This window comes from Opisthocomus hoazin, chromosome 4, assembly GCF_030867145.1.
Source record: "Opisthocomus hoazin isolate bOpiHoa1 chromosome 4, bOpiHoa1.hap1, whole genome shotgun sequence".
Classification (NCBI taxonomy): Eukaryota; Metazoa; Chordata; class Aves; order Opisthocomiformes; family Opisthocomidae; genus Opisthocomus; species Opisthocomus hoazin.
In genome coordinates this window covers 6,984,285-7,009,263 of record NC_134417.1, presented here as the reverse complement: position 1 = coordinate 7,009,263, position 24,979 = coordinate 6,984,285, and the positions used below count along the sequence as shown (strand labels likewise).

The window sequence follows — 24,979 nt, the reverse complement described above, 5'->3', positions numbered from 1 at the left end:
GCAGTGCTGCTTGCGGCGTCCCAACCTCGCAGGCATCTTTGCAGACATCCAACAGCACCCAAAAGCACCCAAGGGGCTCTTGCAGGACACCCCAGCCCCGCACTTGCAGCCCGATCCCCAAAGTCCAGAGGTTCCCCCTGCTCTGGTGATTCCCATTGACCTGCAACTGCTGCTTGAGGCTTTTTCCACCCAAAGCATGTCCAAGGACTCAAGTTGTGGAAGCAAAGGTGATGCCCCATCCCCATCTCCTGCCGGGCCCATCTCACCCCATCTCTTCTCAGAGGCCACCACGGACAGGGGCTGGACTGTGCCAGGGCTTCCAGGTGTGACTGCGTGCCCGGGGCAGAGCCCTGTGACCACGGGGAGGGCTCACAAGTGCGGAGAGCTGGGTGCGCCCACCTGCCCGAAATCGCAGGGCAGCTGGTGATGAAGCCAAGGGGGTGGAGAGGGGAGGAAAGAGGGGGAGGAAGGAGGGGGTGGGCAGGGAGGAGGGGGACAAGTGTGTCACTAGAGGAAGGAGGGCAGGGACACTAACCACAAGATTGGTGAGGTGCAAAGATGGCATGCTCAGACCAAAGAAAAGCCTTTCCAAAGGAAGACGAAAGTGAAATAACCCCAATTTTTGCTAAAGCTTTGGAGAGATAGAGCCAGCAGCTAAAAAAAACACCCCAAAAAACTAAAAAAAAGAAAAACCAAAAAAAAAACACCTAAAAGAAAAAAAAAGAAAGAAAGGAAAAAAAATCAAAGACAAGGATCCAATCATAAACCAATCCAAGCACACTTCACAAGAAATGTGGCTGGCAGAGCTGCTGCGCGGGGAGCCAAACCCAGGCAGACTCAAAAGAAGTTGAAAGGTGCCGAGCTCCGGGGAACGTGCCCCCGGCATGGAGTGGGGCCGCTGCCGCAGGGCCTTGTTTGTTTTTTTGAGGTGCCCCCAAGAATTTTGGGGTTTTTTTGATGTTTGAGTTTTCTTATTGTTTTTTTTTTTAAATAAAGAAAAAAGGAAAAAAAAGGGGGAAGAACCCAGCTCTTTCGGTCTGAGGCTGCAGGACTCTCACCCCACCTCCGCCCTCTCTGCCTGCGCTGGTCCCCCTCCTCCCCACCTCACTGCCTGCACCCTGCCTGGCAGGGACAAGCCTGGCTTTAGCACACCGAGGTAGAGGAGCTGCAGCTCCACCCCGGTCAGGGCAGCCACAGCGAGGAGAGGTTCACCATCATGAGCCCCTCTGCCTCTTGCCTGGGACAGAGGCTCTGGGACCAGTGCTGGGTGCGCATTCCCTTGGGAAAACCCTGAAGCAGAGCTGGCAGCACCGTATCCCATTTCAGGGATGGGCAGATTGTGACCAGGTTTGGCAGCACAGCCAGCTTTGCGGCTTGTGGGCTTCTCCAGGTCAACTCTGATGGAGCCCAGGGGGGTCTTCTGGCCAACAGGTATGCAAAATCAAAGCTCTTGTCCTTGGCCGGAGCCAAGGAAGAGTTGGAGCCTGCACCCAGTTCCCCACTACCTCCCTCAACATCTCCTGTGGCAAGCCAGCACGGATGGCCCCAAGCCAAGCACTGGGTACAGGCGGCAGAGAAAATGCCGCTTTTTGCAGAGCCCTCCTCTCCCTCCTGCGCCGGTCTCTCCCCTCGCTCCCCTCGGCCGCCTGGGGACATCCAAGCCTCTGTGTTCAGGGAGGCTCATGTTGACCGACACAGCCGGGACTGCCAAGCTGATGCCAGAGGCACGCACAGCTTCAAAGTGCCTGCGTGTCCCCAGCCAGCGGCACCAATGGTCACCCCGAGCCGGGTGGGAGGTGACTCTCCCTGGGACAGAAATACCCAGGGCTGACACTCCCACGTGGCTCCCCCAGCTCTTTCAGTGCTGGAGACGTGGCAGAGCTCCCCTCCTTGGGGGCTGCCCCAAAGGACCTGCTTAAAGGGTGTCCAGCGGAGCTGGCACCATCTGCCTTCGTCTGCTACCCTCTGCCACCACTGCGCTTGTCACAGCCCTACCTCGGTGGGCACCTCGGAGGCAATCCCAGCTGGCCGGCCACCCCCTGCGCCTCCGGGACACCCCAGAGGTGGGAGTCGTGTCCGAAAGCAGTTCCCTCATGCGAAAGAGCTAGTTCCTTCCCGGCATGCTCTCCTAAAACCTCACCAACCTTCCTACTAAACTGAACAGGGGGGAGCGGTCGTAAAACGGATCCCGGCCATCACACAGCGGGCACTCCGGAAAGATGTCTTCCTCCAGGTCCTCCGCCTCCTCCTCCTCCTCCTCCTCCTCCTCCTCCTCATCCTCCTCCTCCTCATCCTCCTCCTCCTCCTCCTCCTGCCCCTGGTGCTGCTCCTCAGCAGGCTCGGTGATGTCGGAGTCGGGGTTCGAGAAGGTAGGGGAGGGGGTGAGATCAGCCATGCGCTCGCTCATGCATGTGTTGAAAAGAGGAGAGCTGTTGCAGCCAGAGATATCTGAACTAAGGTTAGTACAACAAGATAGAAGACAGGTTAACACCAGCTGTTCCAAACAGAGAGAGCAAGAATAGGAATTTTGCTTTTATGGGTTTTTTTTTTTTCTCAGTTGGGTTTTGGGGTGGGGGTTTTTTTCTGCTTAAACCAAGGGACGCTGGGGAATAAAGACCTGCCCGTCCAGTGTGTCTCTAAAGGAAGCCACCAGTGGCCATCAGCTATAAAGGGCAGAGAAAAGAGTCACCCAAGGCACCGGTGCAAATAGTGGGGATTCCCCTCGCTGGCTTTGCAGGCAACGTGGTGACAGAGCAGGTGGCACAAGGCTTGCCACTGCGCCACCACCAAAGGAAATCACTCCATGTGCTGTGGCACGGGCAGGATGCCTCCGTAGCGGATGCGGTGGGTTGGGCCTTGTGGCTCAGCCCCCTGCTCCCCCTGCCCGCCGGGGCAGACCCCTTCTCCAGGGTGGCCCGTCCTCGTTGCTCACACCACACCCTTCCAACCAGCGTGCCGAAAGCGCACGGAGACGCGCGGCACATACCACACAGGCGGATGCTCGGACACCAACGCGTGCACATGGACGCATGCCCGCCGGGGTGGAGGTCGCGACGGCGTGGGCTCTCGGCCTGACGGACAGCCGCAGCCCCCCGCCTCTCACCAGCAGCAAGCCAGGAGCCTGTGCCTCGCAGCGCTGTGTTACGGCAGACAGCAGGAGCATCGCCAGCGGCTTGCGGGTCCCTCGGGGTCCCGGCAGCCAATGTGGAGGCCAGACCCACCCTGTCCGGCACCAGGGGGGCAACGCGTGGTCCCACGGCATGGCCCCAGGGAGATGAACGCCCCGTGCACGGCAGAGCCGGCGGCGCTTCCTCCTGCAGGGCTGCCTGCAGATACCAGCTGCGCTTCAAAGGAGCCAAAGCACTCACCTGCCGACGAGCCTGAACCAGGGGAAGCGGTCATAGAAAGGATCTCCACCGGTCACCACGTTGTCGCAGTCCTCAATGACGCTAGAAGGCACTTCTGCTGCACGGTCATACATCTCACGCATCAGGTCCAGGCGTTGCCTGCAGGCAGAGCGGGACACAGCGGGCAGCAGTGAGAAACAGGGCTGAGGCTGGCCAAGCCCTCCCTGGTGCTGGCAACATTCACCCACCTCAGCTTCTCCAGGGTCCAGTAATGCGTCGCCCCGTTCTTCTGGTCCTGCACCTCTACAGCCACAATAGTGCGGGGGAATGGCCGCTTCTCCCGGTCCTTGGCAGCATCAGGAGGCAGCAGGTCAGGAGGGAGAGGCGAGTAAAGCGTGTCCGTAAGGAGCACGAACTGGAACTGGACCTGGAGAGGGGCAGAGGGAGATGATGAGCCACCCAGGAAGGCAGCAGGCTCCATGCAGTGCTCCCCTCCTCGGCACTCTCCTGGCTGCCCACACTTGTGGCTTCTGCTGTGGGTGCCATGGCAAGCCAGAGCGAAGCCCTGAGCACCCACCTTCTTCTTCAGCTCCACACTAATGGCGTTGGCTTCCTTGAGGAAGATGGCATTGCCCCAGAGCAGGTCACGGAGGGAGGTGAACTGGTACCATTTCCACTTCCTAAAGGCCCAGAGGGCCAGCTCGAACTCCCGCTCCGTCCACTGCACTGTGGGGACACAGAGGGACTGTCACCCTGCTGCCAGGTGGGAGGACATCAGCGCAGAGGTGCCCAGTGGACCTGTGGTCCACTCTTCTTGCTCCCACAGAGAGCATCAAAACTCTGCAGTGGCATCCAGACCTCACCTTCATCCTCGGGTTCTTCCTCTTCCTCATTTGCCTCAGGGTAATATCTAGAGTCCATCTGCTTCTGCAAAGCCTCCAGTTTGCTCTCATAGTCCTGGGGGAAGCAGGGAGAGGGATGATGCAACCTACAAGGTGTGACCTTCCTCCATGGTGCCACACAGTGCTTCTCCCCCCCGTAAAGGAACCCAACCTCCTCCCTCCTCTGGAGCTGTGTTTATGGGGACAACCCCAGGAACAACAAGTTTGCCGTTGTTTTTAGGACACACAGAGCCACCCCATGCAAACATCTGCCAGGACTCAGTCATCCCTGAGCAGCCTGAGAAAGAGCCAGGTCCTGGCTACCTACCAGCCTCTGCTGCTCGAGAAGGTAATTGGCCTCCTCCCGCTCCCTCCGGTACTGGTCCTCCAGCTCCTGGAGCCTGGGTGGAACGAGGAAGGAGAGGATGACCAACTGGGAGGTAGGCACCCAACTCCCTATCACCCCAGCCCCTGTGTCCTCACCGCTGCTCCATCTCCTGCTTCATGTCAATGCCCTGCTTCTCCAACAGCTCTCTTTGGGCAAAAGCCCAGTCCACGGGCTCGGCAGGGGTCTCAGCGCACGGGGTCCGCTCCCGCTCCTGCCGAGCCTGCTCAGGGTGGTTGAAACGGAAGACGTGGCTCTTCCCCATGATGATGCGGTTTCCTACAGGGATGAATGCAGGGTGGGGGGAAAGGGCGTAGGTTTAATGTAGGACAACCTGCAGGGCCTCCGTGGGATGGAGGGAGGTGGGTTAGAGAAGCGCTGGCGTGCCAGCTCTGGGGACCCACCTGAGCGCAGGATGCTGGGCTCCGTCACCTTTTTGCCGTTCACGTAGGTGTCGGCGCCTTCACAGGGCTCCAGGGTCACTATTACTGCAGAGATGGCAGGAGGGGGAGAGAGGGAGCGAAGGTAAGGTGGAAGCAGAGGGATAAATCCTGATCTCCCGCTCTGCTGCCCCTGCAGCCTCGGAAAGGGAGAGCGTCCCCAGCCAGCACCCCAGGTGCAGAGTGGGGGTCACTAGGGTACCCACCGGCAGCACTCACACTCTGGGCAACCAAAGGGGCTGGGCCAGCCTCATGTTAACCAGAGCAGTCCCAAGGACTAAAAGCAGCTGGAGACTGGACGTGAGAGATCAGAGCCTCACCTCCAGCCTCCCCAGGCTCGTCTCCCAAAACCCATTCACCCCCAGGGTCCTGCTGGTTTGCAGGGAGGGCTCTGCTCCATGTCTTGGGCAGGAGAATCATCTACAGTCTGCTCTTCCCCCCCCACCCTGATGTCCCTGGCTTGCCTCACCATGGCAGCTTCCACGTACCTTGCACGAGCTTCCCTCCCAGCCAGGCGAGGGCTGTAGCTCGCTCTAGAAGCATGGAGAGGCCACAGCCATGTGGGAGAGCCCCACTAGCCTGAGGAGGGCAAGACTCCCGGCTGGGGGCAGGTGCTGGGGACACGCAGAGGGACTGGGGTCCCCAGAGATGTGGAGCCCCTCCAGACAAAAAATACCTTCACCGCCGGTTTTGGTGTCGCTGCGGAAAAGGCAGTGCTCTTCCTTAATGAAGTGCCCGCTGAGAACGATGTCCTGCCTCTTCTCTGCATCTTCCCGGCCAACCCTGCCACAGGGAAACCTGGCTCGATCCTTCCTCAAAGCGGCCCCTCCCTGGGCCTCCCCCAAAAACCATCCATGGGGTTGACAGGAGCAGCCCTTGGTGCACAGCAGGACCAACGTCACTAACAAGATCACCAGGCAAATACACTTTTCCAATGTGGCTATGGCACTTTGGAGATACCCCTGGAACGGTGCCCAGCCCAGGGATGGCTGTCACTCTGTTGCCCACCCCGGGCAAGTCAGGCACTGAGATATGGGCTAGGCTCCCAGCGCTCCATGGGTCCTGGCGCTCACCTTGTTATCCCGTCCTTGATGTAGTAGAGAAGACACTCAGACATGAGCGGGTCCTCGTTCAGGTTGACCAAGTGGGGCGTCTGCGAGAGACGAACAAGGAGTCACCCCGGTGCACCCCATCTTCCCAGGCACTGAGGGATGCTCCTGAGGGAGGTGAAAACTCAACAGCACCTCAGACTGCCCTCTGCTCTCCTGCCCTCTGTAGCTCTGCGACAACAAGGCCAGGCAGGCACTTTTCCAGAGGACTGCAGAGAACCCAGCAGCCAGTATGATGCTGACCTGCCTCCACAAGCCTCCTTGCTTTCCTCCTCAGAGGGCTGAGCCCTGGGCACCCTTACCCTGGATGCCTTTGAAAATTCATGTTGCAAACAGGCCCAACACGGAGGCAAACACTTCCCACGGGGAGTCCCTGGTATGGCTTAGCGTCTCATAGGGTGGGACCCTGCTCACTTGCGCTGCATGGCCACGGGCCCTTGCCTCACCATAGGTCCCAGCTCCACTGCAGACAGTGTAGCTGAGGCAGAGACATGTCCCATGCAATGGCTGGTTTAGGATGAGAGGAATTAAATGTGCCCGTTTGCCTCCACTCACAGTACAAGGACAGATGAAGCACCCAAAAGAGCGGGTCCCAGACCACAGGTTCAACCAAAAGTAGTGGAGACTTGAAGCTGTATCTCTAGGCCAAATTTCATTCCCCGGTCTCCTTCCTAACAGTTCCCTCCCATCACTTTCTTCCCCTGGTTCACAAACTACTTTGCTGTTGATGAGAGGGAAGTTTCTTCCCTGGCCACAGACCTCTGGCTGCAGCTACCTTATCTCACCCGACCACAAGTTGTTGTGATTGCACCGTCAGGCAACAGGGAAAAGTCCAGGGAGTATCAGTAGGTGAAGTTCTGAATTCCCCAGAAATAAAAATAGAAACCATAAGAAATGTCTTATCAGTCCATTGACACCTGGCATGCAAGGGTTTCCCCATCACGATAAGACTACAAGCCCTGGGTGATAGGAGAGACTCACTCCAAATAGTGCAGGAGAGCTGGAGGTCAAGGGAAACGCAGGTTCTTCTCCATGGTGGCTGGCGGGAATAAGTTGGCCATAACATTTAACCTCAGGCCCCTCTAGGCAGACACGTAGCCCCAGTGTCTGAGACCCCTTCAGCTTGCAGTTTTTCTCCAGATTTGCAAGGCTGGCCAGTAGAAGGCAGATGCTCTACCTTCCGTGAGCTCCTTGGCGATGTAAACACCACAGCAATGGCATACAGCAGGACAATAAAGTCCTGAACAAAATGGGGTTTTGCACAGTATCAATGCTAACTTTCCTTGCCAGCCACTGGCGAAGTCAGAGGAGTTTCCACCTGCCAGAAAGCTGAAGAGTGAGGAGGCACCAAGACCACCACAGCAATGCCCCACCTCCAGGACCAACCTGCTTCGGGGAATAAACCCCCATGCTTTCTACACAAAGGTCCAGAGTCCTAACAGGCAGTGGCTGAGACAAGAATGAGAAACAAAGATGACGGTGTAGAAATTTGTCCTAAGAATTGGCCAAGACACGCAAGGGGAAGGTCCCGAAGCCTTCGTCACCGAGTGTCACCACCTCAGCTGAGGACACACACATCTACTAAGACATTTGGCCAGGCCAACCAGCATCAGCTGCTGGGGCAGCCTCAGAGCATTCCTTGGTGCAGCGGGAGAGCCCAGAGAGGGCACCCTAGTCCTACCAGCACGTGCCTGCACCTCAGCACCCCATGCTGCTCTGTGGGCTTCATGGGGTTGAGGCTGTGAACTGGACATCGCTACCACGATGGTTATACAGACGAGCAAGCGGCAGCGATGTGCTGCAACTGGTGCTTGGCAGGGTTCGCTGGCACACAGACTCTTTGGGGCATGGTCAGTATTTGCTTAGAAAATACTTTCCAGGATACTACAAACAGTAAAGAGGGCAGCAATTTCAAATACCCCAAAGTATGGATTCTTATAGGCTGACACTGAAGTCCAACACTGAAGTCCAACACAGCGATCATCAGCAAAGCCCCAACTGAATGGGGAGAGCACGCAGGCAATTGGGGCTGGACGTTCAGCCCTGTGTTTCTACCGAAGTTTGTGCTCAGCAGGGTCAACACTGGGATTTCACCCATAGGTTTCAGAGCCAAGAAACAGCTAGTGAAATACCTGGGGCAGGCCAGTAGCGACAGGGCAGGTCAGAATGGAGCTGTGGGGGTACAAACCAGCCCTTGTTTGCCAGAAAGAAGAGAATAAGATGATCCTACCTTTTTAGGAGAGAAAACACCCAAGGTGCCTCCATCCTCCCTCATGGCCACCCCCATTTCAGCCAGCAATGCTTCCCTGAAGGAGCAAGGGAAAGAAGAGCCTGTCAAAGCCCCACAAGCCCCTGAAGCCAGCACTAGACAAGCCAGACAGGACTTCAGCCCATGGGTTTGCCACATGGATCACAGCTGTAGGGCTTGCTTCAGCTCTCTCTGTGCCTCAGGAGGGTTTCTCAGAGCAGATCACGTCCACACAGGCTAACGTGGTGGACACTGGGGTGCCCAGGGGGCAGCCAGGGTACAGCTAGACAGCCAAATTGCCCGGCTGCCCCCAGGAGTGCACAGCACAGGGGAGAGGAGATGCCTGGGGAACCCTACTTCATCCCATCCCATCCCATCCCATCCCATCCCATCCCATCCCATCCCATCCCATCCCATCCCAACACCCACCTCTCCATCCGAATTGCTTCCGTCCTCCGCAGCTTCTCCTCCCACGTCTCATTCAGCTCTGCGATGATCTTCTCTGTTTCCTGGTGAGCGTGAGGTTAGCGGGGGGTTAGCACATTGTACAGGCAGCAGACGTGCCCACCCTGCCAGGCTCTGCCCAGCATGCCACAGCGGGACACCAGTCCCAGTTTCAGGCTGGTTTAAACGAGCTGCAGCAGCATTTCACCCACGTCTTTCCATCGTCCCGGCCTTCAAAGAGCGAGGTATGAAGACCAGCCTCTCCACACCCTTGCTGCCAGCCCGCTCCTGCCCCATGCTGAGCCGCGAGCACTAATCCCAAGCCAGGAGCGCCCATCCCACAGCACAAAGGCAGCAGTCACCCCAAGGGGAGGAAGGCAGCACCAGGTGGACCCTACCACACCAAACCCTCCGCCGTCTGGCAGTCCAGCTCTGTTTGCAGTCTGGCAGCTCTGGCTCTGTTTGCTCTGGAAGAGCGCGCTCGAGCATCGCTTCCCACGAGCCTCACTCCTAATGGGTTTCCAGAAAATACCAAGTCCCCCCCGCAAGCCTCAGTGCAAGAGCCTTGAGCTGAGCCCTCCGTCCTACCGGGTGCCGGCCTCATACCTTGAGCCTTTCGATAGCCTCTTCGCTGCCTGGAGCAAACATGATACGCTCGTGGAGGCTGGCGACAGAGGCGGCACGGCTGGACAAGGCCGACAGGGAGGAAGAGGGGCTGATCCCAGCGATGGCGTTGGTCACTGTGGAGAGATTGTCATGGCGGTGACTCAGCTCTGCCCCTCTAGCATCATTATTGTTCTCAAAGTCGGACACATCTACGGGCGGGGAAGGAGGGATGGGCCAGGGAAAGACACACGGACAGGAAGAGACAGAGAAAGACAGAGACAAGAAAAGCTGTTGGGAAAAAGAAAAGAGTGGTCGGGTGCAGCGAGAAGAAAGCTTGCAATTACAAGGAAAAGGCACAGGCGACAGCGCAGCGGCACAGGCAGCAGCAGGGCAAGGGCACGTGCATCTCTCCCCCAGCCTGAGCAGCTCTCCAGGAGCACGGGGCAGTTTTGGGAAGCAGCTGTGGGAATAGCCCTGGACCTTTCCCAGGCTCCAGGGGACGGTTTTTTGCAACACCAGATCTTGCAACCATCAGGTCTGGGATCAACCGTCCTCCCCAAGAGTGTGCCACTGCCCCTGCCATCCTCCCCTGCCGGCACAGCCTGGGGGGGTTTCCCTGCCCGGCTGTCCCAGATTAGCTGGATCTGGGGGCAGAGAATGAGAAGGGAAGGGGAGGAGAGGCAGTGGCCTGCCACCCTACAAACGGGTTGTGGGGATGGAGCAGGAGGAGCCATGGGATCCCCTTGCCAGCAGAGCCCAAGCACCTGCCCACTGGAGCAGCCAGAGAGACAGCAAAGTGAGGGTAGGGTGGCAACACACCCATTACAGGCAGCAGCGCTTGCCTGCCAGCACCCCGAGCATCAGCTGCCACCAGACCCCATGGCAAAGGGACTCAGGTATCAGAGACGCTCCTCCAGCCCCGAGAAGTCACAGGGGCTCGGTGTGCTGTGCTGGAGGCAGGCAGGGCACAGGTTAGTGGGTACAGCGTTAGTCATCCATCTCCATTAGCCCATGTCCGGGGCAGCTGAGCCAGGAGCCAGGGGCCAGGTCCCCATCTCCTCAGCAGTCTCACCACTGCCTGGCTGCACTGCCTGGCCCAGGGCGGGATGGGGCAATAGTGCTTATCCACAGGCAAAAACCTCCTGGCTGTCACCACACACCCATCTGTCCGGACAGCACCGTGCCAGCCCGCCCAAGCACCGTGCCAGGCTCCAGTCCCGACGAGCCCCAGCACTAGCAGAAGCAGCAGCAGCAGTGACAGGAAACATCGTGACAGCATGGAGGAAGGACTCCCCATGCGGATGAGGCCCTCGGCGCAGTGGAGGGGAAGGACGCTGGTCCCTCTGAGCACTATCCTGAGCCCAGGCGCTAACCGCGAATCTGCCACCATCCCCTTTGCCAGCTCCATGGGGACGGCCAGCCTGCGGGCAAGCACCTCTCCATCAGCTGGGGCCGGCTACGGGAGCTCTTCCCCATGCTGCACAGGTGCCCCTGTGTGCAGCCTTACACCTCCCAAAAGCCATGAAGCAACAGAGAGTACCAGTGATGGGGAATACACACATTTGGATCCTCCCGCAGCAGGATGGGCTAAGAGAGAGAGAGAGGGCAGGGAGCGGGGGTAAGACAAAGAAAACAGAACAAGAGTGGGTTCATCTCAGCAGGATTTCTGACAGCACATGGAGGAGAGGCCACGGGCGGGCGCAGCCCCAGGAACATCTTCCTGGCATCTCTGCCGGGCGCAGGGTGCTGAAGACAGGAGGCAGAGGGGGAGGTCTGCTGGGTGTAAAGCAGCTCCTCCTGCTTACGGGAGTGGGCTGGGGGTTGTGAACGCATGCTCAGGGGCTCGTTGGAGGCATCCCGATCACGCTTGGGCAGCGTGATGCTGCCACGCGGCTGACAGAGTGGGATGCAGGGCAGCTGCGGGGACGCCAGCCCCGCAGGCAGCGGGGACTCCAGCCCCCCTCTGCCTGGAGCCACTGCCAGAGAACACTGGGCGGTACCCACTGTCAATGATGTCCCCGAGGCCCTGGGCATAGAGAAGGTCGCGCAGACGTGCCACCTCGTCCTTCAGCTCCCGGATGAGCTTGTTGTTGGGGTCCTCGTTGATGACAGCATTGCAGCGGATCTGCTTGGCACGGTCGGCGTACCTAGGGAAGGGCAGAGCCCTGAGCAGTGCAGCGGGGGGGCAAACCCCCAGCTGCTGGGCAAGCGGGAGGGCCACCGAGCCCCTCCAGCAAGCAATCGTTTGGAGGATCCCAGCGCCGGGACAATCCTTTGGCCTCTTGTCTGAGGTTGCAGGAATCCCCGACAGCATCCCCCCCAGCCAGGGTTGCCACAGAGGTGAGGAGAGCACATTGCAATGCTGAGGTTTCAGAGACCCCCCCTGCCCTCGCGCTCCTGGGGGACAAGGGTACTTCTTCCTACCTGAGGGTGCTGAGGGTCTCATCATAATTGATGTCGGCAGGACTGAGAGCAGCAACCATGGCCGTCCTGGAGTTGCCCCCTGCCCGGAGAGACACACCCACATCAGGGAGATGCTGGTCCCTGTGCCAGCCGTCACCCTCTGCTTGGCAGCCATGCCTGTCACTGAGCCCATACCTCCCACCCGTGTCCTCACCCAGGTTCTCCCGCAGCAGCCAGGTCAGCACCGAGTCCCGGTAGGGGATGAAATCTGTCTTCTTCTTCTTTTTGTTCTGGGGGATGAGAGTGCAGGGAAGCGCTGTCAGGCTGTCTGCTCTCTTCAACGGGAAGGTGACAGCCAGCCCCCAGCCATGGGAACTTGGAGGAGGATGGCTCTGCTTGGCCACCTCGACTGCAGGCAACTCTGCTCAGCTCCACAGGTCCTGCCTGTGAAATGCCCTGCCAGGTGCCAAGACCCACAGGGTAAGGAGGGTGATGACCTCATGCTGAGGGCTCTGCCAGCCCCCAGGAGAAGCATGGCTTGGGTCCAGGCAGAGCCTCACCTCCAAACCACCCTGTGACCCACTCCCACCTGCCTGTGCTAAAAACCAACACCGCCTCCCCCAGCCCAGCCAAGGCACCTACCTTGTTCGGCCCTGAATCCTGCAAAGAAAGTGGAGAGACTGTTTAAGTGAGCTGCTCCCCTCCTCGGCACCCACCACAGCTCCCCATCCCCCAAGCTGAGAGCGGCAGGCGCAGGTCCCCAGGGAGATGGCAGCTTTCACCAGCCCAGCTCATCCCAGCCCTGGGACAGCTTGGGATGTATCTGCCCGTGTCTCGGTGCAGGGATGCTCCATCCCTCAGAGCTGAGCCCATCCCCGCTGAGCTGAGCCCATTCCCCCATGGTGCTGTCACTCACCTGCACTTTGGCTACCTACCATTTCGGCCAGGGCAGAGATGACTTTCCCCAGTGTGGTCAAGGACTTGTTGATGTTTGCTCCTTCCTGGTGGAAAGAGGAAAAGCCCAGATGCTCAGGCCCCATTTCAGAGTGGCACTGAAGCCCGATGCACCAGGAGGATGGCGAAGTCCCAGTACGGGGTGGGAGAAGAGCAGCTGGTCTTACTGGGTAACTGGGAGCTCCCAGCTGGGACTCATACACCCCAGTGGAACTGGCACTGGGCAACTTTCATACAAAATCCCATAAAGGATTTTGAGAGCATAGTGGGCGAGGAACCAGGCAAGGAAAGAAGATGTCATAGGTAAGAACAAAGGGGCAGGATGCGACATCCCCGTTGGCAGAAGAAGACCTCGTGCCAGCTCTCACCTTTAGTCTTGTGCCCTTCGCGCCAGTGGAGTCAGCTCGCTCGCTCCCTGCCAGGTCCACCAAACTGATTTTGCTGACCTGCAGGCAGAGATGAGGCTGTCAGCCCCGGCAGGCACAGCAAAATGGGCCCTAACACGGAGCCAAGGTAGGAGCAAAGATCTCTTGCAAGGGGACACTGCTCTGAAGGCAGAGGTGGGCTCTGCGGGGTCATCCTTGCCGGGATTTGGCCAGGAGCAGGGCTAATGTCCTAGCAGGCAGGGCTGGAGGGCACCAGCTGCCAAATATTCTATCCAGGGGCCAGTCCCTCACAGGACTGTGAGGCCCGAGTGTGGCTGGGACTTCTCTCCATCCAGCCGCATCACCTTGTCCCAGGTGCTGTCAATAGCACACAAAGCCCTTCCCAGGTCCCTGTTGGTTCCCCCAAGTGCCCCAAGCTCTGCTTTCACCTTCTCAGTAGTGATGTCCGTCTCAGCATCGTGCCTCTTCTGCGTGAAGATGATGTTGAACACAGCGTGGGAGCGGCTGCTGGTCTCGTTCATGTTGGTGGCAGCCACTGTGCTGCAGGGACAGGAGGACAGAGAGGTATTACACTCTGCAGGGGACACTGGAGCAGCTGGTGATGGGGCCAGGGCTCACTTCAGGACAGAGTACATCATGGGAAGGCAAGTCTGGAGGACAGGAGAGGACTCTGGGAGGAGACATGCAAAAGTCCAGGCTCTCTCCTGCTGGCTCCAGGGCATTCGGAGAGCAGGAAGCACCAGTACAGGCTTGGGGCAGACCTGCTGGAGAGCAGCTCTGTGGAGAGGGACCTGGGTGTCCTGGTGGATGACAAGTTGACCATGAGCCAGCAGTGTGCCCTGGCTGCCAAGCAGGCCAATGGTATCCTGGGGTGCCTTAGGAGGAGTGTGGCCAGCAGGTCGAGGGAGGTCCTCCTCCCCCTCTACCCCCACCTGGAGTACTGTGTCCAGTTCTGGGCTCCCCAGTTTAAGAAAGATGAGGAGCTACTGGAGAGCGTCCAGCAGAGGGCTACGAGGATGGTGAGGGGACTGGAGCATCTCTCCTATGAGGAAAGGCTGAGGGAGCCGGGCTTGTTCAGCCTGAAGAAGAGAAGGCTGCGAGGGGACCTTATAAATGACTATAAATATCTTAAGGGTGGGTGTCAAAAGGACGGGGCCAGACTCTGTTCAGTGGTGCCCAGTGACAGGACAAGGGGCAATGGGCACAAACGGAAGCACAGGAAGTTCCACCTGAACATGAGGAAGAACTTCTTCCCTCTGAGGGTGACAGAGCCCTGGAACAGGCTGCCCAGGGAGGTTGTGGAGTCTCCTTCTCTGGAGATATTCAAGACCTGCCTGGACAAGGTCCTGTGCAGCCTGCTGTAGGTGACCCTGCTTCAGCAGGGGGGTTGGACTAGATGACCCACAGAGGTCCCTTCCAACCCTACGATTCTGTGATTCTGTGAAGGAGGTAACACGAAAATAAGTGGGGGGTACCCGATGTTCAGACAGGAGGGGACTGCCACCTCCAGAGCAGCCAGACCAGCAAAGCAAGGAAGTTAAACAGGACCTTCTGGAGATGTCTGCAAGCTCTCCAAACCCCCGCCATCTCCTGCTCCCCTAACTCACCGGGCCTTGTTCCCAGAGTCCATGAGGTCCTGGATGTCGTTGTAGGAGGTCACAGCCAGCTTGGAAAGGTCCTCAACATACGGGCCCATCAGGGGATGCTCCCTCACTCGCAGGTTCCCCTTGTTCTTGGGGTTTAGGAGGTCCCTCACGCGCTCACAGTATATCTCCATGTAGCTCACCTAGAGCAGAGGGCATGGGCAAGGCTAGTGGCCAGCAGGACTCAGATGCTCAGTGCATAGGCAGAATCAGGTCCTACCGCCCACCCCACACCCAGGGACAGGACCCCCAAAAGAGGGGTCTGCACACCGGCATCGCTTGCAGAGCCAGGTGGGAGCCTGGAGACAGACGAGGCAGGCAATGGAGTGCCTACCTCCACGGAGTAGGACATGTTGTCATTCGTTGTGTCATTGATGCGGGAAAAGAGGTCCTCACACAGCTGTGGAGAGAAGAGCCAGGCTGCTTAGCCCCCGACTACAAGGATGCTCCTGCCTGGGGTGCCCAGGCCACAGCAATTTCTACCTTCTCACCCCAAAAAACAGAGCCCCTGAGCACTGGAACAGCTCCTGGGGTGCTGGTGGAACCCCACCCTGCTGATATGGGTGGCTCAGCGTCCCCAGCCCCCCCCCAGCGCCCTGCTGGGCCGGCATGCGGCAGCTCTCAGCAAGCACAGCTGGTGGGGGCTCGGCGCTTGGACTGCCGCTGCTCAGAAACACTGGCCTCGTGTGGCCAGACCGTAATTCATCCAGTCTCAGGAGTCCAGCGTGACCCCCCTTGTCCCCCTACCCACCATCCTGACCTGCTCCCTTCTTCCCTCCTCGCTCTGCTTTTCCTTCAGGCACCCCACTGGGACCAGGGGAGCAGGCAGCTTTTCACCTGCGGAATGATGCCCTGCTGGTCCTTCTCCTGCTTCCCCATCATGGTGTAGGATTTTCCAGCTCCCGTCTGCCCGTAGGCAAAGATGCAGACGTTATAGCCTTCGAAGGCGTGTTGCAACATCTCCTCGCCGATGTCCCGGTACACTTGCTTCTGAGATGCATAGTTGATGTCTGCAGGCTGCAGAGAGGAGGAGGACAAGGAGAAATTCAGCAAGGTCCTCCTGCCTCTGCCCAGCCCAGTGCTCCAGGCTGGCTCAGGCCTCTTGCCGCTTACCGTGGTGTGGGACCAGTAGGAATAGTCAAAGCTGAAGCTTTTTGGTGTCTCTTTGGGCTGCTTCGGGTTCAGGATAGCTAGGGGGAAACAGATGGGAGCATGAGGCCACCCATGGTACCCCTGCCACCCGCATCCCATTCATGAGGGGAGAAAGGTGATGGGGTTCAGTCTGAAATGGACCTGGAAAGCAGGACCAGGACACTCCAGCTCTGCAGATGTGTCCAAAGCACCCAGACCCAGCAGAGGAGGTGGATGCCATGGCTGGCAGAGCCTGCACCAGCCCAGGGAGCAGGGCAGAGCTTTGCCCAAACATCCTGCTGGACACGGTGTGGGGGAAGCGGCTCCTTCTCTCAGTCTCCTGCCTGCTCCGGCATCTGCCATGGGAGCCTGGCACAGGCTGGGGGAGCCGTGCTCAAAGCCACAGACATTGGCACTGCGGGGTGGGAGCAGCTGCGGCCCCACCGGGGCTCCCCCTGGCCCCCTCCAGCTCCTGCCTCTCCTCTCCTGTGCTTTCTTTCGGGTGCCCAGCCCCAGCAGGGTGATTAATGCCTCGTGTTACACCACCAGCGGAAACAAGAGCCTGCTTTTTCCCATTCCCTAATGAAAAGGACGTTGCCATGGAAATTGGAGACTGCATCACTTCTCTGCCTTGCTCGCTGCCTTGCTCGCTGCCTTTTTTCCCCCCCCTGTAGAGCGTTTATGATGGGTTTTTTTCTGAAACAACAGATGCGTCAGAAGAAACTCAAACCAGCAGGGTAATCACGAGATCCAGCCATCAGCCATGTTAGGCGACATTGAAATGACCTTGCGGGCCAGCACAGCACAGCTCCCGTGCCTGCAGCCCCCAGCTTCTCCCTGCCACCGCTGGCCAGGAGGATGCCACACAGCACCAACGCCGATGGAGCTCCCTCCATCGCAGCCCCAACCTGCGCTGCCCCGGGGCTGGCGCTCAGCCAGGGCTCACGCGCCCTCAGGATTCAAGCTGGGGCCTCCCCAGGCAGCCACAGCCTGCTCCCCCTGGGATCAGATGCCCTGGTGTGTGGCATTACAGATGCGGACGCTTTCTGCCCCAAATTTCAACTCCAGTGCCACGACGGATTCTCCCCCAGGAGGGATCTGCCACTTCTGGCCCAAGACCCATCCATCCCTGCCCGCAAAAGCAGTGAGGCAGGAAGGGGAAGGGTGGGAAGGAGGGGGTTGGAATCCAACCCCAACCGTGGAACTGCAGCATGGTGCTGCTCAGATGCCCCTCGCTGTGGGCAGGAGCCAAGCTCCAGCACCAAGAAGGGGCTGGGTGCTGGCTCCCTGCCTGCCTGCCCACTGGAAGCAGCGTGACTCAGATGCTCCGGATGCCTCCCGCATCCCGGGCAGACTAATTACCAAAGCCAGAGCTGTTCTCTCAGAAGAAAGTGCTGGGAAGTGACATATCCGTGGCAACTGCCCATGCCGCAGCTGCAAACAGGGACTTGGGGGGCCCTGCTGAGATCCAGACCTGCATCAAGCTTTTCTGGGCAGCGTGTGCAGCCATGGGGGCTGCCCATCTCTGCTGGTGCCCGGCTGGTGTGTTGTGATTGTGCAAAGAGAAGCAGAGGCCATACAAGCAGTCGGATGGAACATCTCCGAAGGCTCCTGGTGTTCACCTGGCAGCTCTGCCTTGTGCCCCAGCCCCCAGGCTCGGGTCTGTCTCTGTCCTGAGGAAGTGACCCTTGCCAGAGGGGTCCCAAAAATGAGTCCAATGGGGGCAAAAGCAGGGCCAAGGAGGACAGGGCCGCACTAGGTGGCTGTTCTGCGTTCCAGTGCCAGCCCATGCCGGGCACGGGGCAGAGGAGCAGCCGGGGACGGTACCAAGCGGCTCTGGGCATCCCAGCTGCAGCCACCCAGCTGGCCTGGGAGGCTGGAGACCAGGCCACAGGGCAGAAGGCAGCACACTGAGAGCAGCAGGTCTCCGTCCCTGAGCTGAAATGCTCTCCTCATTCCCCTTTCATTCCCATCTATTTGCCCCCATGCAGCTGGATGCTGCTGGCGGGTTTTTTCCTCTTCTGTGACCAGGCATCCCAGGGCTTTTGCAAAGCTGCTGCAAAAGATTCGTGCTCTGGCCAAAGTGGATTTAAAAAGGGGGCGAGGAGGCAGACATACAGATAAGAGGGGGAGGAGGTAAACCTCTGGAGATGAACCTTGTCTTTGCCCTGCAGAGCCAGCAGCATGGCAGTGGGCAAGCACCGAACAGGATAAAAGCCAAGACCCACAGGAGAGAAAATAATCGCTGTATTTTAAATCCCGCAGAGGCATGGCTCCAGCTGGAGAATATTAATGGCCTTGCAGGATGAATTCCAGGGTCCCTTCCTCGCCGTCCTGGCGGGAGCTGCCAGGAGAGGGGCCAGGGATGTGGGTGCCCGGGCCAGTGCCCACAGAGCGAGGGACGCCGCAGGAACAAAGCGGCTGTGCTGGCGGGCAGGCGGGCAGCCGCGGCGCAGCGAGCCAAGGGGGCGGCGGCTGTGAGTCTGGGGGGGACAGGACGGCAGAGAAGGGCTGACCCCTCCCTGCCCCGGCCCCCGCTGCCCCCCCAGGGCTTACTGTATTAGGCAGAACAGCCTCCCCCACCCCGGTACATGCAGGGGTCTCTGCAAATAATCCCGGGAAGCGGGAAACTTGCTCTCACCCCCTCAAACACATTTATTTTTGGATTCTCTGTGAGGAAGCGGGGGGGCTGAGACAGTCCTGCTCTGCAGGGGGCGGGCAGCCAGCGCTACCAGCACTCTCCTGCCTCCCCCCCGAGCCCCCCCAGCGCCCAGCCCCCAGCCCCCTCCCGGACGAGAGGATTAGCTGACGGTTTGTCCATCCATGGAGAAAAACCTCTCTGTCAGCAAAGGGCTGGCCGGGGCGCTGCCCCTGCCCCTGCCCGCAGCCCTGCCAGCCGCCCTGCCGCGGGCGGGGGGCCAAGGGACCCAGAGCATGGCTGGGGGGGGATGGCAGACAGCTGGGCTGGGGGCAGCAGGGTGGGCAGGGGCAGATCGCTCCGAGTAAACACGGCCGGAGGTGGCAGAGGTGGGGGATGCCCAGTGCTTTTGACTGGGCCTGGGGCATGGCAGGTCCCCCCCACCCATCAGGGGCAGAAGGGACAGGGATGTCTCCCCTGCCCATACCCAGGCCTGGGCAGACGTGCAGCAGGATCTGGGCTGGAAAGGCTTCCTCGCCATGAGGGGAGCACCTCCGCACCCTGGGCAGAGGGAGCATCCCCACACAACCAGGCAAGGAGAGCCCCCCCAAGATGCCAGAGCCCGGCAGACACTGGCCCATGGACCACTCCATTCCTGCTCCCCAGGCTTAGGGTGAGCAGGGGACCCGGCGGGGTCACAGAGCTGCCCTGCACCCTTGGGTGCCCTCCTCTCCCTCCTGCTGGGGTTGTCATGGCAGCCTGGCAGCGCGCACCATGGGGGTGGCTGGCACCTGTGTCTCACCCACCGCCGCCAGTGACACAGCAAGCCTCGGGCAGGCAGGCAGGCAAGCAGAGAGGGAGTTTAGACGCTGTGCCATCGGGAGGCTTCCAGAGCCAAAGAGGAGGGATTTGGCTGCCTTTCCCACCCTGTACTCCCAGCAGACATTATTTAAAGAGGGGCAAACGCCGGATGGGCTACTGGCAGGACAGTTAGCTCCAAGCCTGCGTGCTACAGCCCCCCTCCCCGAGCACACTGCTCCCTCGGCAAACTCCGCTCCTGCCCCTCCATCCTGCTGGCGTTGTGGCTCCAGGCCCCACAGAAGCAGGGCTGGGTGCCGGCCCACCACGGTGCACGGCTCCCAGCCAGGCGGTGCCATCAGGAGGTGCTCGCTGGCCAGTGCACAGCTTCCACGTTTGGGCAGGCGACCACGGGCCGGGCAGCCTTGGCACCACATCCACGCACCAGCATTTCCAGGCTCTTCTGATTCTTCCTGCCCCTTCACCTGCCGGGGGATGCTGCCCCATTTGGTAGCACTGGAAGCCAAGGGCTCAGTGCCACATAGATCCCCCTGCTGCCATCTCAACAGCGGGACTGCATTTCCCTGTATGAAAGGTGACTTTTCCCCTGCCAGATTCCCTCCTCCAAATGATGCCAGGTGCTATGGGCATCTGCACCATAGATCCCAGCAGCTCAGCACTCGTCGCTGGGGCCAGACCACACACGCTTCTCCCTGGGCAGCACCCAAAGCCTTCACGAGCCCATCTGCCCCCAACACTGTCACTCACTGGTGGTGCTTCCCGACATCTGGATGATGCATTTAGATTCCCGGCTCATCTCACGGGAGTTGAAGGGCCGGACACGCACCGCCACCTTCACGGATGCTCCCGCCATCGCGCTGGCCAGAGGTGGGTCCTGCTAACAGGGAGCAATGGTTGTCCTGCAAAGAGGGAAAAAAATGGGTTTAGGAAAGCTCACATCCCAATCCCCATCTTGCAGCCATGCCGGAAAAATGAATGGAAAGCCTGTGCAATGAAACCTCCAAGGAATGCTGGTTTGCCTCTGCCCAAATGAAACCTTTCGTTTCATCCCTCAGTCTGCCTGTGTTTTGCCTCTCCTGGCTCTCCCTTGTATCTCTGGTCAGGACCCCCTGCTCAGTCCCAGGGGACACCCCTGCCCTTATCCCAGGGCAGCACCCAGAGCCTCCACCACCTTGCAGCATTGCTTGGTGGGTGCCGACAGCAGGGGATGAGGCCATGTAGGCACCGTCAAGCATCAGCATGACCCCTGAGGAACATTTCTTCCACCCCAGGGTGCCAACGTCACTGACAGGTACCCCCTCACTTGCAAGAAAGCCCACAACCCCCTGCCAGTCACTTGAGCCTCCTGCCTCTGCTCCGGCCCCAGCAGAGCAGGGACTGGGCAGCAGGACAGGGTGGAGGGGGGGAGGAAAATGATGACTTTCGTGTTGAGAGGGGAAGCGGCTGTTGAACACAGCCGCTGGTATTTGCCTCTCATTCAGCTCCCAGCAAAAGCAGAAGCGCGGCATCAGCAGGAGCAGCAGCAGCCAGCAAGCCGATGGCAGTCGCACTCATCTGAAGCTCCCGGCTTATGATTATTTATCCACTCCTTTGCTAATAAATTATTAATCACAAACCTCACAAGACAAAACAAACCCGCCTCTAACATTTCCCAGAGCAGACACTTGTCCCAGAACTGGTGTCCGGGCTCCCCGCAGCTGGTCCCACCTTCCCTGAGCCCCAGTTAAGCCTCACTAGTGTTGGCCAGAAAAGGATGCTGGGTCCTTCCATTGACCACCAGGTCCTTCAGGATCAGCCCTGAAAAAATCCATCCCTGCCTTCTAATGTCCACCCCCTCTCCTGCCGGCCCTTGCTCCCTGGCTTCACCACAGCACCGGCCAGCAGCGGCTCCTCTGGCATCCCTGCCTGCGGGGTTGCTGCCTGCAGGACTCCTGCAAGGGTGTTTGTTTGCAAATGCTCTGGGGCTTTTCGAGCCTGGTCTTTGCCAGCAGGATGCTCACTCTGGGATAAAGGAGGTCAGGCACGAGTGATGGCACAGCTCTGGTTACATGAACCATGACCCGAAGGAAGTGGAGCAATAAAGATCGGTCCTTAACACAAGATAGGTTTTCCCATGTTGCATATGAAAAACACAGATGAATTTGTGGAAAAAGTTGAAGAACAGAAAGAAGAAAAATATAAATCCACATAATGGAAAGTGTCCCAAGAGAAGGGAATAGCCTTAAAACTAACCGAAGTTTGACAGCTCCGGTTTCATTTCCAAAGCAGGTGGGAGGAAAACCAATGTATGCTCTGCCCAAAGGCAGGTATATTCATGGCGCAGTGGAAAAATTTGCAGCCAGAAAGTGTTATCAGCTCGGTGCTGTCTTTCAAATATGCTTTGCCTGTTTTAAAAGCGAGCCTGCATCTCTGACAGCAGGAGGAGGACAATCTTCTCCCTTTAGAGTTCCCAAACCTTCCTCTCACCGCCCTGCTGCCATGGCTCCAGAGCTCCCACTGCACTCAGCCAGCAATCGCACCCTTAAATCCCACCAGCTCCAGAGCTCAAGCATTTGGTCTCAGGCTCGCTTGAGTGCGGATTATTTTAAGCAGGTGTTTAACACCACCGTTGAGTCCCTGAGCCAACGAGTGGGCTGCCATGTACCAACAGGCCCCTGCCTTCCCCACTCTGCTGCTTTCTCAGATGGGGGAGAAAGGAAAAATTAAATAGGACTCCTTCACTATGGGGAAGGAAAAAGTCAGGTTTCCCATGAAATGATGGGATGTATTCCCAGGTGGAAGGGCTGCATCCTCACAAGGCCATCGGCTTGAGCTGCTCCACCCTGTGGAACAGCTGGCGCTCAGGGACTGGGCTAAAACCCACACAGCGCCCGAGAACTGTCTGTGTCAGACACTTCCCCCTCCTCCTTCTTTCCCTCTCCTCCTTCCACAGCCAGGACAGCTCTCTTCCCCCTGCTTCGTAGTCTCTCCAACTCCCAGGGCTACAAAGAGGTGGGTCAGGTCCCCAGGCTCCTGCCTTGTGGCACAGCTCTTGGCAAGAGCCACCAGTAGAGAAACAGCAAACCCATCAGCAACCCCATCAACCCCGGGACCGACCACTGCCCGCCACAGGCAGCCTCAGACCCTGCCCTTCTTCCCTCACGCCCCTGCGCCGTTTGCATCGCAGTGTCCTCCAGCCCTATCACCTCACACAAAGAAGCTCTGGTTTCTCCTTTGTCCCACTTTTCCGGGTGCCTCGTCTTGCTGCGTGCTCCCCATCGGTGGCTGCTCACCCTCCTTTGCCAGGATGGCCCACTCAGCCCCCCACCAGTACCCCCCCAGCCCACCCTCACTAGCCATGAGAAGCCTCCGCGTCGCCAGCAGGACCTCTCCTCTCTCCCTGACATCTTGACGTCCGCATCCCAGCGTATTCCCAGCAAGCCATCTGGCTTGCCTAGCCTGGCAGCGTAGGCTGCTCTCCCTGACCGTATTTCCTGCTGCAGAGTGGCAAGCTTGGCTCCATTTTCTGTCTCCATCCATTTCCTTCAGTTTCCTTGGTCGGCAACACGCGGCCTCCCTCCAGCTCCTCGGCAGCCCTCTAGTCTCACCTCTGCCACAGCAGCACAAGGACCCCATGAAGTGCCGTGTCCCCTTGGGGAGCACCAGCAGCCCCCCACCCAGCTCCTTGCCGAGCCTGCTTGCCTTCTCGAGCCTACTATCCTTCCCCTGACTCATTCTCCCGGCTCAGCTGCAGGGAGGAATTCAGCCTGCAGCTCACGTAACATGGCAGCACCACCAGCCACCACCGGCCACTGGGCATCCCGCAGAAAGAGGGGACGCGCTGCAGTGGGCAGGCAGCCCCCCCGGCCCGGGGCAGGCGGGCGGCTCGAGTCCAGCAGCCCGCTCTGCCCGGGGACAGTCAGCCACCGCCCGCTTAATCCGCCATCGAGAGAAATTCAATAAGCCGCTATCAGCCTTTCCCTGGGAGCGGGCCAGCACTGTGGCCCTGCTCCCCACTCCCTTCTCGCCTCCTCCCAGGGCCACCCCACACACAAGGGAGATGGCAGAGGACAGCAGAGTCCCCGGGGCCAGGGGGCACGTCCGGAGCTGTCCCCCAACTCTGCAGGGCATCTCTTCCTCCCAACCCCGCGCAGCCCACTGCGCTCTGCCCATCCCTACCCGCACACCCACCGGCCCTTGGTGACGAGTGAAAGGCCTAGAGAGCGATGATTAATTGGATCAGCTAAGATTAATTGGCCAGAGACTAGGTAACAAGAGCTTCTTAAGCCTGAGAGCCCTCCTGCCACCGCCAAGAGGTGACCAGTGGGACAGGGAGCATCATCCCCAAGTGCCACCCGCAGTGAACTCTTCCCCTAAGGATGCTGCGGGGACACGCCGTGCTGCCTGTCCCCTGGGTGCTGCAGGACACTGGGGCACGAGTGACGCTGGCACGGAGTCGGCGCAGACGGGATACCCCATTCCCTGCGCCCAGCACAGGGCGGGGGCTGCCTCTGCCTAGCTCTGGCGGGTGACGAGCTGCCCGCGCCGAGGGAAATCCAAGGCGAGTTTCTCCTTTTGTCTGCGTGCAGCCCCACGTCACCTCAGCGGCGAGGGCGGGTGCCCCGTCTGGCTGCGTCTCCCGAGGCACCGTGCTCTCAGCCGCCAACGGGCTTTGTTTTAGTGAGCCCTTCCTCTGCACCCCCTCGTCGGGGCCCCCCAGCTCCGTCTGGGACCACAGGACCCTGCCCTCGCTCTGGGGACAGCGGGGGGCCCTGGGGACAGCTGGCCTGGATGACGCGGCACCATCGGTGCCTGCCAGCGGAGGCTGTCGGCTGCTCCCCGCTTGCCTCCCGCCCCACGCAGGGCGAGGGGCCGTGACGGTGCAGTTTTCCTGGGAGCAGCTCAGAGGACAGCCCAGGGCAGGGGCAGGTGGCCCCCCATCCCCGGCTGACATCCAGCCCCCCGCATCCTGTGTGCCATCACGGGGACCCTGCCCTGTGCCTCCTCGCCTCCCGCCCGCTCTGATGGGGGACACAGCTTCAGGGCACTGTTTGCAGCTCCCTGAGAATTCCAACACGGATTAAATTTGCAGGTAGCAAATCTAAGCTGGGGGGGGGGGTGGGGGGGAGGGAATATCAGGTCCCGACTGGCCCCAGGGTTTGGGGGCTGCAGCCCTGGCCACACACAGGGAAGCAAGGGAGCAGTGGCAGCATCTGTGCCAGCGCCAGCTGCCACCTCCCAGACAAAATGGAGGTCAGTGACAGTGTGCGGGGACGGCAGAGACCACCACGCCCCTGGCCATACCCCCGGCGGGGGTCTGCTGTCATCCCCCACCATGCCACCAAGGCCACCTACCGAGGGGCTGCTCTGGGCACTGGGGTGCAGAAGGATGGACATGGGGTGGCAGGGGAGGTGCTCGGCAGGTTCCTTGTCCTCCCTGAGCCCTGCAGCCAAGGCATGGGACCTGAGCAGGCGGGAGACCCCGGCGCACAGGGGGTCTGCGGGATCCGGGGGAGGGGATGCTTCCCCACGGGAGAGGAAGAGGAAGAGGAGGAGGATAAGGAGA

The 24,979-nt window shown here is 59.6% G+C and overlaps 1 protein-coding gene across 20 annotated transcripts in view; it reads right to left on the bottom strand.

Moving 5' to 3' along the window:
• The window catches only part of KIF1A (kinesin family member 1A), a 42,038-nt gene that overhangs the window by 16,206 nt on the left and 853 nt on the right, over window positions 1-24,979 (bottom strand). For 4 of the 20 annotated variants that reach the window (XM_075417809.1, XM_075417810.1, XM_075417811.1 and 1 more), the window contains exons 2-27: window positions 20,182-20,333; window positions 15,960-16,036; window positions 15,684-15,863; window positions 15,181-15,246; window positions 14,811-14,989; window positions 13,632-13,743; window positions 13,186-13,263; window positions 12,799-12,864; window positions 12,506-12,523; window positions 12,078-12,153; window positions 11,885-11,963; window positions 11,465-11,607; window positions 11,021-11,047; window positions 9,461-9,669; window positions 8,840-8,919; window positions 8,393-8,468; window positions 6,127-6,206; window positions 5,730-5,836; window positions 5,018-5,101; window positions 4,712-4,892; window positions 4,557-4,629; window positions 4,211-4,304; window positions 3,925-4,073; window positions 3,596-3,774; window positions 3,369-3,506; window positions 2,145-2,453 (exon numbers count right to left, since the gene is read on the bottom strand). In XM_075417809.1, coding sequence (XP_075273924.1) covers window positions 2,145-2,453; window positions 3,369-3,506; window positions 3,596-3,774; window positions 3,925-4,073; window positions 4,211-4,304; window positions 4,557-4,629; window positions 4,712-4,892; window positions 5,018-5,101; window positions 5,730-5,836; window positions 6,127-6,206; window positions 8,393-8,468; window positions 8,840-8,919; window positions 9,461-9,669; window positions 11,021-11,047; window positions 11,465-11,607; window positions 11,885-11,963; window positions 12,078-12,153; window positions 12,506-12,523; window positions 12,799-12,864; window positions 13,186-13,263; window positions 13,632-13,743; window positions 14,811-14,989; window positions 15,181-15,246; window positions 15,684-15,863; window positions 15,960-16,036; window positions 20,182-20,287 — 2,966 coding nt within the window. In that variant the 5' untranslated portion in view covers window positions 20,288-20,333. The remainder of the gene's footprint in view (window positions 1-2,144; window positions 2,454-3,368; window positions 3,507-3,595; window positions 3,775-3,924; window positions 4,074-4,210; window positions 4,305-4,556; window positions 4,630-4,711; window positions 4,893-5,017; window positions 5,102-5,729; window positions 5,837-6,126; window positions 6,207-8,392; window positions 8,469-8,839; window positions 8,920-9,460; window positions 9,670-11,020; window positions 11,048-11,464; window positions 11,608-11,884; window positions 11,964-12,077; window positions 12,154-12,505; window positions 12,524-12,798; window positions 12,865-13,185; window positions 13,264-13,631; window positions 13,744-14,810; window positions 14,990-15,180; window positions 15,247-15,683; window positions 15,864-15,959; window positions 16,037-20,181; window positions 20,334-24,979) is intronic. The other 16 variants (XM_075417819.1, XM_075417820.1, XM_075417821.1 and 13 more) reach the window with 5 other exon arrangements.